Source organism: Oncorhynchus clarkii, chromosome 1 (assembly GCF_045791955.1).
Source record: "Oncorhynchus clarkii lewisi isolate Uvic-CL-2024 chromosome 1, UVic_Ocla_1.0, whole genome shotgun sequence".
NCBI classification, from domain to species: domain Eukaryota; kingdom Metazoa; phylum Chordata; class Actinopteri; order Salmoniformes; family Salmonidae; genus Oncorhynchus; species Oncorhynchus clarkii.
In genome coordinates, this window is record NC_092147.1 from 42,608,635 (window position 1) to 42,625,080 (window position 16,446).

The 16,446-nt window shown below is 41.2% G+C and overlaps 1 protein-coding gene across 2 annotated transcripts in view; it reads left to right on the forward strand.

Annotated features, from left to right (window-relative positions):
* The first annotated feature begins 310 nt into the window (after window positions 1–310).
* Window positions 311–16,446, forward strand: part of LOC139407268 (FYVE, RhoGEF and PH domain containing 4a) — a 108,231-nt gene continuing 92,095 nt past the window's right edge. The window contains exon 1 of one of the 2 annotated variants that reach the window (XM_071150903.1): window positions 311–716. In XM_071150903.1, coding sequence (XP_071007004.1) covers window positions 593–716 — 124 coding nt within the window. In that variant the 5' untranslated portion in view covers window positions 311–592. Of the gene's footprint in view, window positions 717–16,429 lie in introns of those variants that run through there. The other variant, XM_071150937.1, reaches the window with a different exon arrangement.

A 16,446-nucleotide genomic window follows, 5' to 3' on the forward strand; every position in this document is an offset into this window, starting at 1 on the left:
GCATGTCTTTGCAAATGTCAACCTATCATTATGGCTGTTTATTAGGCTACAATCAGTAGCACAACCCTGCCCGTCTTCATTGTACAGTAGATTGTATGCAAAACACCTTCCAGGTTCTGTGCTCTATTTTTTAAATACCTGCCCGAAGCTACAATATCTTCATATTGCAATATTGATCCCTTTTAAGTGAAATTATTCTGGTTCCCTTTCTAAAGGGTATGGGGGAGAGATGGTTCCTCCGATGAGAGCAACAGTGAGACAGGGCGGGGTTTGAAACAATCTACTCCAACTCCAAGGTGATTGTACAGAGAGAGATAAGAGATAAGCTGACCGGATGACGATGTTGACCCAGAAAGGCAGAGCAGAGCGCACGCATCGCTCAATAACTTAATTGTGTCACATCCGGGAAAATAAACCTGCCACGTGATTTTTCAATACGTTTTTTTCTTTCATTTAGCCGTGAATGATAAATAGGATTTAGGAGTTCTTTGACATGGAATGGAATTTTTCTGTAATATGTTGACTGTCAGTTGCACATTTGAATGCGTGATTAATGTTATCGATAGAGCTGCTCGCTCTGTGAATCTTTTCGATGTTGGAAAGGTCATCGGAGGATAAGGGTATGGACGACTTCAGACGGGTCGCGTTCCGGAGGAAGTCCCGAACTTTTGACAAGTCGGACATGGAGCCCAAGAAATGGAGCCCAGTGATTTCAGGTGAGTGACTACCGAACCGGTGGCAGTGCGTAGGTGGTGTAAAGGCTGTGTCACGCAAGGGGACAAAAACTCAGGTCCTTAGGTTTGGGTGCAGACAGTGTGGATTGTAATATTTTGTGTAACATGTAATAATGTGTATATAACACTATAATATTGTCCTGATACTGTGGTGAGGTCTCCTATAATGGCTTTTCAATGGTGATCACTTTCTACTGTTGTGCATGTGCACATAGCAACTAAAATAGATTGTGTTGCCTGGCTTCACAGTCCAGACTACTGTAACAATCATATCTTGTTAGTTGTATTTAGGGACAGAACGGGGGGGGGGGGGGGGGGGGGGGGGGTTTGAGGGGCATAGGGGAGGGTACTGCGTTTTTCCCTGCTAGTTTTCCCTATAAACAATGGCTTCAATTACTTTTGATATTACCCTAAAAAAGTTTAGAAACGTTTATAAAGGTTTGGTATGGTGTGGCTATTATTAAGCTTTAGCTGCTGCTGGCCTATGATATGAAGGCAGTGTGCACCGGCGCGCCAACTGACTCCTACAGTTGAACTTGAAGTGAGGAAGACTGTTTCAGGTCTACCAGAGTTACTCCTATAATCTAACAATATAACGCTTATCGTTCTACAAGGTATTTGGACAGAACATGTACGACCTCTTCTGTACGTCTCTATCTGTTTAGTAGGACGCAGTAGCCAAGTGACATAAAGAGATGAACGTCAGTGTCATGCCACCTGCATATCTCTATCTCTCTGGAGTCTAAGTTTCTCTTCCTTTGTAAACCACTGTTCCCCCGGGCGCCGATGACGTGGATGTTGATTAAGGCAGCCCCTCCGTACACCTCTCTGATTCAGAGGGGCTGGATTGAATGCGGAAGGCACATTTCAGTTGAATGCATTCAGTTGTAGATCTAACTAGGTATCCTTTTTTGCCCTATTGATTTTGGAGTTGAAAACACAAACCATGATATTGAAGTGCCCGAAGTTGGTGTGCTTTGTGTATTGGTTGTGTGGTGCATTGGCACAGAAACCTGTTGGTGGAAAATTAATTGCATTTCTTTTATATAATTATAAATATGGCATCAAAATTTTGAAAATCTGAATTCCTCCTAGCTGATCATTGTCTGCAGCCGACTCTGATCGTAGTGTAATGAAACTGGCAGGGAGAGGGAGCTCGTCTGTGGTGGTCGGCGAAGCCTCAACATTCTGGCCCGTAGCCCATGCTGAAGTGGCAAAGTCAATATCCATGTTTATAAGCAGGGTCGCTACAGTTATCTGTGGTCGTAAACATTATTTTGAGTTAATTCTATGAGGGGAGAGGGTGTTACATGTATTTTACTGTAGAAGGGGAGGGACATGTGACAATAGTTTGGGGGGGGTCAATTTTTTTTGTTATGACACCTTGAGTTGTACCAGCCCCGCCCCCCCCAGTACATTTTGACCTGTCCCTTACTGCTTCACATACCTTTTTTTGTCATTGGGTGAACATGATCTATTGAGCCATTGTGAAAGTATGTAATGGCCAACACACTTGTAGTATGTGTTTACATAGTGAAGATTGCATTGCACTAGACTGCCGAACAGTCAGGTAGGAAGTGGAAGGTTGCAGACAAGCCCTAACCTGTTGTGTAATTACCTCAATGCCTCAAGGGACAGAATATTTTTCTACTTCAATACAGAACAAAATGCCCACTTTTCACTTGATATGTCAAAAGTTGGTTGCTTATCTAATACCCTGTCCCCTCTTCCACTTCTTTCTTCTTGATCTCTCCCCCTCCTCCTCCTTTTCAACTGTTAACTAATGTTCCTTCTTTCGGTTGCTGGGAGTCCTGGTCAGGGCAGGTGGAGCTGGGGTCTTACAGCTGTGACTGAGGGGTTCTGGGCTTTGCCTTGAACTGAGGGAATAGAAAGGAATCCCCCATTGACTGACTGTGAGGAACCATGTTGTAAACACACAATACAGTGTTGTGTCTGGGCATGCTACAGGGAGAGAGAGGTGGAACACTGACATGGCCCAGTCTTATCTCTTCCAACCTGGGGAGATTAACTGTGGTTTTGCAAACGACATGGAGCACAGCAAATATTTTATTAAAAGCAGAGGCAACTGTAACCTTCCTACCAGCGGATTAAGGAAAACGTTGCCTTTGGGCAATGTCACCTCCAGGATAGAGTGGTGAGGTGACCGTTTAAGACGGTGTCTGTACTAACAGAAATAGCCAAATCAGATGTCACTTTATTAAGCCAAGTGGGGTGAGCCAGCAGACTCTATAAGAGGTGAGGTAATACTGTATCAAATCAAATTTATTTATATAGCCCTTCGTACATCAGCTGATATCTCAAAGTGCTGTACAGAAACCCAGCCTAAAACCCCAAACAGCAAGCAATGCAGGTGTAGAAGCACGGTGGCTAGGAAAAACTCCCTAGAAAGGCCAAAACCTAGGAAGAAACCTAGAGAGGAACCAGGCTATGTTGGGTGGCCAGTCCTCTTCTGGCTGTGCCGGGTGGAGATTATAACAGAACATGGCCAAGATGTTCAAATGTTCATAAATGACCAGCATGGTCCAATAATAATAAGACAGAACAGTTTAAACTGGAGCAGCAGCACGGCCAGGTGGACTGGGGACAGCAAGGAGTCATCATGTCAGGTAGTCCTGAGGCATGGTCCTAGGGCTCAGGTCCTCCGAGAGAGAGAAAGAAAGAGAGAAAGAGAGAATTAGAGAGAGCACACTTAAATTCACACAGGACACCGAATGGGACAGGAGAAGTACTCCAGAAATAACAAACTGACCCTAGCCCCCCGACACATAAACTACTGCAGCATAAATACTGGAGGCTGAGACAGGAGGGGTCAGGAGACACTGTGGCCCCATCCGAGGACACCCCCGGACAGGGCCAAACAGGAAGGATATAACCCCACCCACTTTGCCAAAGCACAGTCCCCACACCACTAGAGGGATATCTTCAACCACCAACTTACCATCCTGAGACAAGGTTGAATATAGCCCACAAAGATCTCCGCCACGGCACAACCCAAGGGGGGGGGGGGGGGGCGCAGACTGGATGATCACATCAGTGACTCAACCCACTCAGGTGACGCACCCCTCCCAGGGACGGTATGAGAGAGCCCCAGTAAGCCAGTGACTCAGCCCCTGTAATAGGGTTAGAGGCAGAGAATCCCAGTGGAAAGAGGGGAACCGGCCAGGCAGAGACAGCAAGGGCGGTTCGTTGCTCCAGAGCCTTTCCGTTCACCTTCCCACTCCTGGGCCGGACTACACTCAATCATATGACCCACTGAAGAGATGAGTCTTCAGTAAAGACTTAAAGGTTGAGACCGAGTTTGCGTCTCTGACATGGGTAGGCAGACCGTTCCATAAAAATGGAGCTCTATAGGAGAAAGCCCTGCCTCCAGCTGTTTGCTTAGAAATTCTAGGGACAATTAGGAGGCCTGCGTCTTGTAGGTATGTACGGCAGGACCAAATCAGAGAGATAGGTAGGAGCAAGCCCATGTAATGCTGTAGGGTGTAGGGTTCATGAGTCATCCTCAAGTGGCTTCTCCTCTGGCCCACCGTCACCTGCTGCTCTATAGGTATACTCATGTGACTATCTTGGACCAAATGCAGACCAACAGGATGAAACCTTGACTATACATCTGAGAGAGTCACATTTCCTTTTCATTTTACCTGGCATCTATATTGGTATTGTATATTACTGTATATTTAACCTACTGTATATCACCTTACCCATTTAGATATCTGTACATCAGTGATTTCCCCCTCTATTCTCAAATGGAACGACTGCCCAAACATTAGGCTTATCTCATCATGTTAACCCAGTACAGTACAAATACACTATATATATATATATATATATATATATGTATATATATATATATATATATATATATATATATATATACAAAAGTATGTGGACACCCCTTCAAATTAGTGGATTTGGCTATTTCAGCCACACCTGTTGCTGACAGGGGTATAAAATCGAGCACACAAACATGCAATCTCCATAGACTATACATAGGTTGCAACACCCACTACTGCGTTCCAAACAGCCTCAGGAAGCAACGTCAGCACAATACCTGTTCGTTGGGAGCTTCATGAAATGGGTTTCCATGGACGAGCAGCCGCAAACAAGCCTAAGATCACCATGCACAATGTCAAGCGTTGGCTGGAGTGATATAAAGTTAGCCGCCATTGGACTCCGGAGCAGTGGAAACGTGTTCTCTGGAGGGATGAATCACGCTTCACAATCTGGCAGTTCGACGGATGAATCTGGGTTTGGCGGATGACAGGAGAACACTACCTGCCCGAATGCATAGTGCCAATTGTAAAGTTTGGTGGAGGAATAATGGTCTGGGGCTGTTTTTCATGGTTTGGGCTCCTTAGTTCCAGTGAAGGTAAATCTTAACGCTACAGCATACAATGACATTTTAGACAATTCTGTGGTTCTAACTTTGTGGCAACAGTTTGGGGAAGGCCCTTTCCTGTTTCAGCATGACAATGCCCCCATGCACAAAGCGAGGTCCATACAGAAATGGATTCTCGAGATCGGTGTGGAAGAACTTGACTGGCCTGCACATAGCCCTGACCTCAACCCCATCGTACACCTTTGGGATGAATTAAAACGCTGACTGCGAGCCAAGCCTAATCGCCCAACATCAGCTCACTAATGCTCTTGTGGCTGAATGGAATGGAAGTCCCCGCAGCAATGTTCCAACATCTAGTGGAAAGCTTTCCCAGATGAGTGGAGGCTGTTGTAGCAGCAAAAGAGGGACCAACTCCATATTAATTACCATGACTTTGGAATGAGATGTTCGACGAGCAGGTGTCCACATACCTTTGGACATGTATTGTAACCTTATTACTGATAAGACTGACTTATTACAGTATTTTATCCCTGTAAAATCTGTCATGCAACTTTTCTAGAAATAAACCTGAGCTTGAGCTGAACCACAGTTGTTTGTCTAAGAGGAGAGCATTTGAATTGACTATACTTCATAATTACACATCCTTAACTAGATATTCCTTCCACTTGACATGATACATTGTTGCTCAGCGATTGAGCATTTTGATTATTGCCTGAATATCTGGCTGCAGATGCGTAGGTTGAGCTTCTCATACTGAGCAAGATAAGATTTTTGTTAGGCGAAGGAGCAGTGGAGCCTCTTTAAATGTAACTAAGGCCCACTGTTTCCCTTTTCAGTCGTGAATTTGCTGGGTGCTCGTTAGCTCCACAAGAGACCACGACTCACTAGGGCGGAATGGAAGGATTATTTTTGCTGAATTTGAATTATTTTGTCCTCCTTGTAGAAGAAGGTTCTGGAACGTCATTAAATGTTATCGTCAGACTGTATAGACCAGTGTTTCCCAAACCTCGAGTACCCCCAGACAGTCCACTTGTTTGATGTGTTCCATAACTAACACAGCTGATTCCAGGGGTGAAAGTAAGCCGGTGTGGTCCGGTACAGCGTCCCGGGAAAATAAAATAGTGGGGGTACACCGTACTATTCAAATGTGAGCCAATCACAATAATTAACACTAATTGCAGAGAAAACTATAGATAGTTACACCATTATTTATCATTAGCGCATGTCAGAGGCATGAAAATGAGCCAATTGACTTGAAAACGGGCAGTGTACTGTACACTCAGAATTGCGGTGTGGTTCAAAAACTTTACACACAGTTTTTGCCAAGGCAGAGGTAAGTGGCCAAGACCGAGACACGCGTTTACTGCAGTGAACCTATTCATTCAAGCTACTTCAAGAGTGTTGGGCCTAATGACAGCTGCCCAGCTGGAGAGAATTTATTTAGCACAGAATTTATTTGGCAAACGTAACTGGGAAATGAGTACCGGTAAGCTAATAATCTAAAAGGCAAAATGATGAATGCATTTCCTTAACATGGTCTCTGTAAACACACTCTACACTCCTCCGCATTCGGTCCAAAGTCTGCTTTTGTTGGTATGTCCATTAAGATATCCCTAGCCTTCATACTAAAATATGTCAGTTTAACTCACATGTAAGTTCAACTTTTGTGTGTTGGCATTTGAGGCATTTTTTCTGAGGGAAAACATCTTCAACCACACCAAGTAGGCCGGGTCTGAAAGTTTTGCCTGGTGGCCTGGTGTTAGTATGAGCCTTCTTCTGAGGCCATAACAAAGGATCTGTTTATGTTCTCTCTGCCCTGGGAAGGAGCGGGGCACCCTGGGATAGCATAGCGGGGCTGGGTGAATCAGTGGCTCTGTGTTGTGTTGTTATTGTGGTGGTTGTTCTGAGCTGAGTCCTCTGTCTCTCTCACTGACTAACTGGCTTGAATTCACTCTCAACCCCTTGTGTTGCGCAACTCACGCAGTTCATTATAACTATGAGAGCTTTATTAGTCTGTTCAATTTGCATGTAATAAACATGGGTTATTACCACCTCGTGAATTGTAAGCCATGAATTACAGTGACAGCATTCCTGCAGCTGCATCTCTCTCATAATGGACTAATGTATGAATGGTGTTTTGTTTCAGAATGAGGAACCCGTCTTTAAGTTTCCCACAGAGGCCCTACTGAACAGGCTACATAATAGGCCCCTCTTCAGTACACGACTCACTGACATCATTTTTGGGTGCAGAAAGACCCCCATCGCCATGATTTATATAGTTATTACATAACAAGATATTATCATATGCTTTCAATGTTGTATTAAATTGTGGTTTAATTTTTTTAATTGTATTATTATTTGTAGGGGTTAGATCAGCTTTAATATTGCAGATAGATTGTATCTTTAATCAATGTAATTGTCTGCATAATTTCAAATAATAACAATAATTTTTGTAAATATATACAGTACCAGGCAAAAGTTTGGACACACCTACTCATTCAAGGGTTTTTCTTAATTTTTAAAATGTTTTACATTGTAGAATAATACTGAAGACATCAACATTATGAAATAACACATATGGAATCATGTAGTAACCAAAAAAGTGTTAAAAAAATCAAAATATAGTTTATATTTGAGATTATTCAAAGTAGCAACCCTTTGCTTTGATGACAGCTTTGCACACTCTTGGCATTCTCTCAACCAGCTTTAATTCTTTCATATTTAATCATTTATGCCCCCCCAAATTCATATTTAACTTCTTATGGCTTGGGGGCAGTATTTTGACGTCTGGATGACAAGCGTGCCTAAAGTAAACTGCCTGTTACTCAGGCCCAGAAGCTAGCTTATCCATATAATTGGTAGATTTGGATAGAAAACACTCTAGCGTTTCCAAAACTGTTATAATAATGTCTGTGAGTATAACAGAACCGATATGGCAGGTGAAAACCTAAGGAAAATCCATCCAGGAAGTGAGATTTTTTCAATGTGGGTAGTTTTCAATTGACTACCTATAGAGTGCGCGCCCTTCGTTGTTTTTCCTTTCTATTGAATACGATATTGTCTGGTTGAAATATTATCGATTATTTAGACAATTGACAACCTGAGGATTAACTATATACATCGTTTGACATGTTTCGACAAACTTTACTAGTACTATTAGGATGTATTCGTCTGCATGTTTTGACCATCTTTGAGCCAGTGGATTACTGAACGAAACGCGCCAACAAAACTGAGTTTTTGGAGGGGCTTTATCAAACAAAACAAACATTTATTATGGCTGGGACTCTTGTGACTGCAACCATATGAAGATCTTCAAAGGTAAGTGATTAATTTTATCGCTATTTCTGACTTTTGTAATTTCTTTACTTGGTTGTAAAATGTTTGTATGCTTTTGCGGGGCACTGTCCTCAGATAATCGCATGGTATACTTTCGCCATAGAGCCTTTTTGAAATCTGACAAAGCGGCTGGATTAACAAGAAGTTCATCTTTAAGCCGATGTATAACACTTGTATTTTTTATGAATGTTTATTATGACTATTTCTGTATTTTGAATTTTGAATCTCCAAAATGTAAATATTCCAGGCATTTATATACTATAAACTTCAGTCGTACTTTATCAAAGGCCTTTTCAAAGTTAGCTACGAATACCAGGCCTGGTTTCCCAGATTTTTCATATGGAATGGATCTTTGTATTTACCACTTGGATCCTGTATCTGAAATGATGAAATCAGACCTTCTTGTTGAGTGTCTTATAATCTACCATTTATATAGGAGTGGTTAAAACATGCTAATAACGGTCTTCTGAATTATATCAAAAAAGGTTTGGTATACCTCCACTGGTATGTCATCCAGCCCCGGGAATCTTCCTGAACATAAAGGCTTTAATCGCATCAATAAGTTCCTCCTCTGTAATTTGCCCTTCACATGAGCCTTTCTGTACTGCTGTTTATTTTACATTATTGATAGAAAAAAAATCCACACAACTAACTTCGGTAAGTGGAGATGGAGGAGACTGAAACGAAAACATATGCTTAAAGTACTTTACTTCCTCTTTCAAAATATTGTTTGGTGAATCATGGTTGACTTTCATAAATACTTTTTGGATTCTATGTTGAATTTATGAAATAATATATTACACTTGATCTTTCTTGAATAAGTTCCTCCATTTCTTTTAGTTTTTCCTCTAACTTATTCTGAGCCTCTATGGTACAGTTTTTATTGCTATCTATCTGTACTGTTAGTCCTTCCATTTTAACCTAAATTGCTTTTGTTTTAGAGATAAGTACTGAATTTCATGGCCTCTAACGGAACATTTAAACGGTCCCATACAATACGCTTGCAATGTTGCTTTGATTATTGCTTGAACATTCGCTAAGATTATATTTGGTTATGATATTTTTTAAATACCTGTTTTGGATACAGCTCATTGAAAGAGACTGGGAGCAAAGCTAGCCAAAGATCCATTTTACTGGTTGAAGTTGAAGTGTTTTTTTAAAGTATAATGCAGTTGATTAGCGACGATGACACAGGCATTATATTAAGCAGGACGTTCCTATGAGCCTTAAAATCCACTCATAATCCAAAAGTAGTGTGAAATGCATTCATAAGCAATGTGAAAAACATTTTTGCTGGTGGTCTATGAGAACTTGTGTTCTGCAACCAAATTGTGTACATCGCCCTCAAGCGGCAATGTTTGCAAAAACAGAAAGGGGTCTATACTAATAAACTGTCACTGGTGGCTTATCCATTGAAAGTGTCATCCTATAAATACCTAGCTATTTGGCTGGATGACAAGTTGTCCTTTAAAATTAATGTGGATAGTCTTGTGACAAAGCTTAAATTGAAATTGGGTTTTTATTTTCGTAATAAGGTTGCTTCCCGCTTATGGCTAGAAAGAAGCTTGTTCAGGACACTTTTCTCTCTGTAATTGATTATGGTGACTTGTATATGCATGCAGCCTCCTCCGTCTGACAGAGACTGAACTCTGTTTATCATGCATCATTGCACTTTATTACAAATGCCAAGTCACTCACCCACCATTGCACATTGTACCAAATGGTGGGTTGGACCTCACTTTATATGCGCAGAAAGATACTTTTGAATGTGTTCATTTACAAAGCCCTTTTTTGGTTAACTCGCTCTTTACCTCTGTAGTCTGGTCTCCTTCACCAGCAGCAGTTACCATACCCGGTCTGCTAGGTGGTTGCTACTTAAAGTCCGCAGGACATTCACAGTATTAGGCAAGACTGCCTTCTCTTTGTGTGCAACAGACACATGGAATAGTCTAGAATCCATGCTTCATCTAGATGTGTTAGTGCCACTGAATTCATTTAAAATATTGATGGGAGTGTAAATGTTACGGAGTGTAAATGCTTTTTTTAGGCTGGATCATGTTGTTGTATTGTATTGTATGTTTTAATTATGTCATATATTGATTGTTGCTGCCTTCTTGGCCAGGCCTCCCTTGAAAAAGAGACTCTGGGTCTCAATTGGCTTTTCCTGGTTATATAAAGGTTAAATAAAAATAAATAAAAAAACGAATGTACACTCTGTGATCTCTGTGCTTTCTGTTTTGGTGTTATCTCTCTGCACTCCTGCTTTTGTATGAGCGTGTGACTGTACATAAACACCTGATAGCCCACACCATGAGCTTAGAGTCAAAGCGAGACGATATTGATCTTCATTGCTTTCTTCGTCAGGCCTTGCAAGCTTGTTCAAAATATTCACCAAAGGTCAAATGTTTTTACCCTCCACAAAGTCAATTCAAGTTTTATGGGAGTGTTCTCTTATTAATAATATGCAGAAAAGTACCTCATACCAACTGTAAAATATGGTGGTGGATATTTGATGTTGTGGGGCTATTTGCTTCCACTGCTCCTGGGCCCTTGTTAAAGGAAAACACAACTCAAAACTATCTTTTTATATTTTTTTCATTAGTCCACTGTTGATACAGTCCCAACATATTTTGAGTGTCAGCAGTCAAGTTTTCAAGATATTGGACTTTCAGTAAGCAAAGTGTCACTTGCCACATCATCATGTATTGAAAACAAGGGTAGGATTCCGGAGTATTGAAAACAAGGGTAGGGTGCCAGAGTATTGAAAACAAGGGTAGGGTGCCGGAGTATTGAAAACAAGGGTAGGGTGCCGGAGTATTGAAAACAAGGGTAGGGTGCCGGAGTATTGAAAACAAGGGTAGGGTGCCGGAGTATTGAAAACAAGGGTAGGGTGCCGGAGTATTGAAAACAAGGGTAGGGTGCCGGAGTATTGAAAACAAGGGTAGGATGCCGGAGTATTGAAAACAAGGGTGCAAATAATTGTTACCCCTATCTTTCTTTAGATTGTTTTAAATTACTTGTTAAACAAAATCTTTTTCTCTGGACAATTGTATTAATATAAAATAATATATGTAATTATTTGTGCATTTAAAAAAATGTTTTAGTTTTTATTTAACCTTTATTAGCCAGGAAGGGCTCATTGAGATTTCAAATCTCTTTTTCAAGAGCGTCCTAGCCAAGACAGGCAGCACCAAGTCATTACACAATTATAGATAGACAACATGAAAAACTACAAGTAATCTAGTAAAAACCATAGAATTCACAAGAGTATAACAAAATCATAAAACAGCAAATTAAAAACAGACAGGTCAGGGAATCAGCCTCAAAATCCTTCATCGGTGATTTAAAAACACCAATCGGGACAAGTTCTTCCAGTTTAAAAGTATTTTGTAAGGCGTTCCAAGACGATGGTGCAGAGTACATAAAAGCCCTTTTACCAAATTCAATTCGGACATTTGGAACAGTTCGTCCTGCGAACGAAGAGAGTACCCACCACATTTCTGAACAATAAAAATTCCCAAATGAAATGGTAGTAAACCCCAAATGGCTTTGTAAATAAAGGAATACCAGTGACTGAACCTAGAGGGACTAGAGAAGGCCAGCCAACCCTGGTATATAAAGTGCAGTGGTGCGTAAGGGTTTTGCAGTTTAAAATACATCTCAATGCTCCATGGTAAACAGTGTCAATTGATCTCAAACACTGAGCGGAAGCATTCATATATAAAATAGTCTAGTAAAGGCATAGATGTAGCTGATACTTGCCTCCTTCTAGCTTCAAAAGAAAAGCAGAAAAGCCTTATTCCTAAAATAAAATCCCAACTTCAGCTTCAATTGTTGTGTAAGTTGTTGAATTTGCAATTTAAAAGAGAGGCCGTCATCAATTAAAATTCCAAGTTATTTATATGAGGTTACAGTCTCAATCTCATTGCCCTGTCAGGTAGTAATAGGTGAAAGGTTCAGAGGTCTATTTATTTCAATAGAAAACAGCATTAGTTTAGTTTTGTCAGTGTTGGGGAGAAGCTTTAATTGACACAAGGTATGTTGAACAGTATAAAAGCAGTTCTGGAAAGTTCTGGAAAGCTTTTGTGAGAGACGATGCACAACAATAAATAACAGTATCATCAGTATAAAAGTGAAGCTGTGCATTCTGCACATTTTTGCCTAAATTATTTATATAAATAGCGAATAAGAGAGGACGAAGTACAGTGCCCTGGGGCACACCATTACAGACAGACAATTTAACAGACATGAGCCCATGAAATTGAGTGCACTAAGTTCTATCAGACAGATAGTTAACAAACCATGCAACTGCATGCTCTGAAAGACCTACACTCGACAATCTCTGCCACAGTATAGCATGATCAACTGTATCAAAAGCCTTAGAGAGATCAATAAAAAGTGAGAAACAGTGCTGTTTTTTGACAAGGGCTTCAGTGATATCATTTAAAACCTTCATGGCTGCTGTAATTATGCTATGCTTCTTCCTGGAGCCCGACATTGATACATTGATGGTACATTGATACCACCAATGTATCAATGCACCATCAATGTACATTGATAAAATAGAGTTAGTATATACAGTTGAAGTCGGAATTTTACATACACCTTAGCCAACTACATTTAAACTCCGTTTTTCACAATTCCTGACATTTAATCCCAGTAACAATTCCCTGTCTTAGGTCAGTTAGGATCACCACTTTATTTTAAGAATGTGAAATGTCAGAATAATAGTAGAGAGAATGATTTATTTAAGCTTTTATTTCTTTCATCAAATTCCCAATGGGTCAGAAGTTTACATACTCTCAATTAGTATTTGGTAACATTGCCTTTAAATTGTTTAACTTGGGTCAAATGTTTCTGGTAGCCTTCCACAAGCTTCCCACAATAAGTTAAGTGAATTTTTGTCCATTCCTCCTGACAGAGCTGGTTTAACTGAGTCAGGTTTGTAAGGCTCCTTGCTCGCACACACTTTTTCAGTTCTATCCACAAATGTTCTATAGGATTGAGGTCAGGGCTTTGTAATGGCCACTCATATACCTTGACTTTGTTGTCCTTAAGCCATTTTGCCACAATTTTGGAAGTATGCTTGGGGTCATTGTCCATTTGGAAGACCCATTTGCAACCAAGATTTAACTTCCTGACTGATGTCTTGAGACGTTACTTCAATATATCCACATCAATTTCCATCAATTTTGTGAAGTGCACCAGTGCCTCCTGCAGCAAAGCATCTATTTTGTGAAGAGCACCAGTCCCTCCTGCAGCAAAGCACTCCCACAACGTGTTGCTGCCACCCCCTGCTTCACGGTTGGGATGGTGTTCTTCGGCTTGCAAGCCTCCCCCTTTTTCCTCCAAACAGAACTATGGTCATTATGGCCAAACAGTTCTATTTTTGTTTCATCAGATCAGAGGACATTTCTCCAAAAAGTACGATCTTTGTCCCCATGTGCAGTTGCAAACCGTAGTCTGGCTTTTTTATTGCTGTTTTGGAGCAGTGGCTTCTTCCTTGCTGAGCGGCCTTTCAGGTTATGTCGATAAAGGACTTGTTTTACTGTGGATATAGATACTTTTGTACCTGCTTCCTTCAGCATCTTCACAAGGTCCTTTGCTGTTGTTCTGGGATTGATTTGCACTTTTCGCACCACAGTACATTCATTTCTAAGAGACAGAATGCGTCTCCTTCCCGGAGCAGTATGACGGCTGCGTGGTCCTATGGTGTTTATACTTGCATACTATTGTTTGTACCGATGAACGTGGTACCTTCAGGGGTTTGGAAATTGCTCCCAAGGATGAACCAGACTTGTGGAGGTCTACAATTTATTTTCTGAGGTCTTGGCTGATTTATTTTGATTTTCCCATGATGTCAAGCAAAGAGGCACTGAGTTTGGAGGTAGGCCTTGAAACACATCCACAGTTACACCTCCGATTGACTCAAATGATGTCAATTAGCCTATCAGAAGTTTCTAAAGCCATGCAATAATTTTCTGGAATTTTCCAAGCTGTTTAAAGGCACAGTCAACTTAGTGTATGTAAAGTTCTGAGCTACTGAAATTGTGATACAGTGAATTATAAATGAAACAATCTGTCTGTAAACAATTGTTGGAAAAATGACTTGTGTCATGCACAAAGTAGATGTCCTAACCGACTTGTCAAAATTATAGTTTGTTAACAAGAAATTAGTGGAGTGGTTGAAAAACAAGTTTTAATGACTTCAACCTAAGTGTATGTAAACTTCCGACTTCAACTGTAAAAGCTATTTTAGCTGTTCACTCACAAGGGTCTCAAGTATTTTCACCAGGGGTGACAGCTTTGAGATTGGCCTATAATTATTTAGAAGAGTTGAATCTCCCCCTTTTAAAAGGGGTAGGACAAATGCTGATTTCCAGATCTTTGGAATTTCATTACATTCCAGGGTTAGATTGAACAGATATGTAAGTGGCTCAGCTATGAAATCAGCTGCCAGATTTAAAATGCAGGGATCAAGAAGATCAGGACCTGCAGGCTTTCTCTGATCTAAGGTTTTTTTTTTTTATGTACCTCCTGTGCAGAGATTATTCTAACTCTCGGAATGTAACAGTGCATTTCTATGGAAGATACAGGTATGTGACAGCCTTGCTTTAATCTTTGAATATTAACAATTCCAGTTCCCAACAACTCCACTAGATGGCAGTGAAAGCTCACAGAAATGTCTGAGATTAAATGCCTTTGATAAAAAGCAGTTGTGGGGAGTCTGCAACCACTGGTGTTTCATGGCCAATTTCTGGCACTGTAATAAAGCAAATGATATAATACAATTGAATATATTTTGTTTCCCCCTGTTTGTTCTAATAGTAGATGTAGAAAAGGAAACGTTCCTATGGTTTCCCTTATTTTCCCATGACATTATCTTAACATTTGACATTTTAGTCATTTACAAGACGCTCTTATCCAGTGCAACTTACAGTAGTGCGTGTGCATACATTTTCTGTCATTGCATTATATCCACTCATCTGACTTCATCTGGCCAATTACTTGTTTTCTACAGAGAATGTGAAGTTGGCAGTGCAGCCTCAGCGTTGTTTTCCTTTATCCAGGATGTGAATGGTCAATTTGATATAATAGGTTTTTGTCTCACATTATCAGACGTGTTTGCCTGTAAGTGTTTTTCTCCAGCCTAACGGGTAATACGGTTAGGGGTGGGAAATGTCAAGGCCACTCACTCTTTTGTTATGGTACAGTTATTTTTCCGTCTGTAAGGGAGTGCACCAACACACACACACTGCCGTCCTCATTCTGGGAAGACGGGGCATTCCTTTATCAGGCCTATGGGGAAAACAATGAGGAGGTGGAGGGAAAGAGCTAATTTTAGTGTGTTTGTACAGAAACGTGTGTATGAGTTTGTCTGGACCGGAGGGAAGGGAAAGGGTCCGATGACACACTTCCTGCAGTATTCCCCCCACCTGCCCAAAGAGTTCTCTGTCTGTTTCAGTCCTCACACCCACGTGAACATTCAAGGCCACTGTGTTTTCCAACTCAATGGGGTTGTTTCTTTCAACCAGAAAGCTTCCAGACCCCTCATAAAATTAAGACGTCAAATCCACTAAGTTGAGGAAAGGGAAATCTCTGATACGAGAGACTTTACTTTCCAAAAGTCCACTGATCCGAGACCAGCCCAAACCCATGCCTGCCCATGCCTGCCTAGCTGGCCCAGTCACAATGCCTGTTTTTTTATTTCCGTGCAACGGCCGGTGCTTCCAGAATTTAGTGTGTCGTTTCACACATGGCTGACTGCGTGCTGCCAGACTCTCCAGTCCAGTCCACAGTGGACCTAAAGAAACATAAAGGGAAACGGAGACCACCCCATCCTTCCTGTATAGGCCTACTACTGCTGTCCCCCCAGCTCTCTCTCCAGCTCACCCCAGCACAGAGAGCTCCTTAGGCCCATCCATTGTTCAGCTGGTGGAGAGAGAAGGAGGAGGAGGAAAGCGAGGGAGGAAGGTGTATTTCAGGCCACCGTTCATGTGCAGGAAGTGTGGCCTC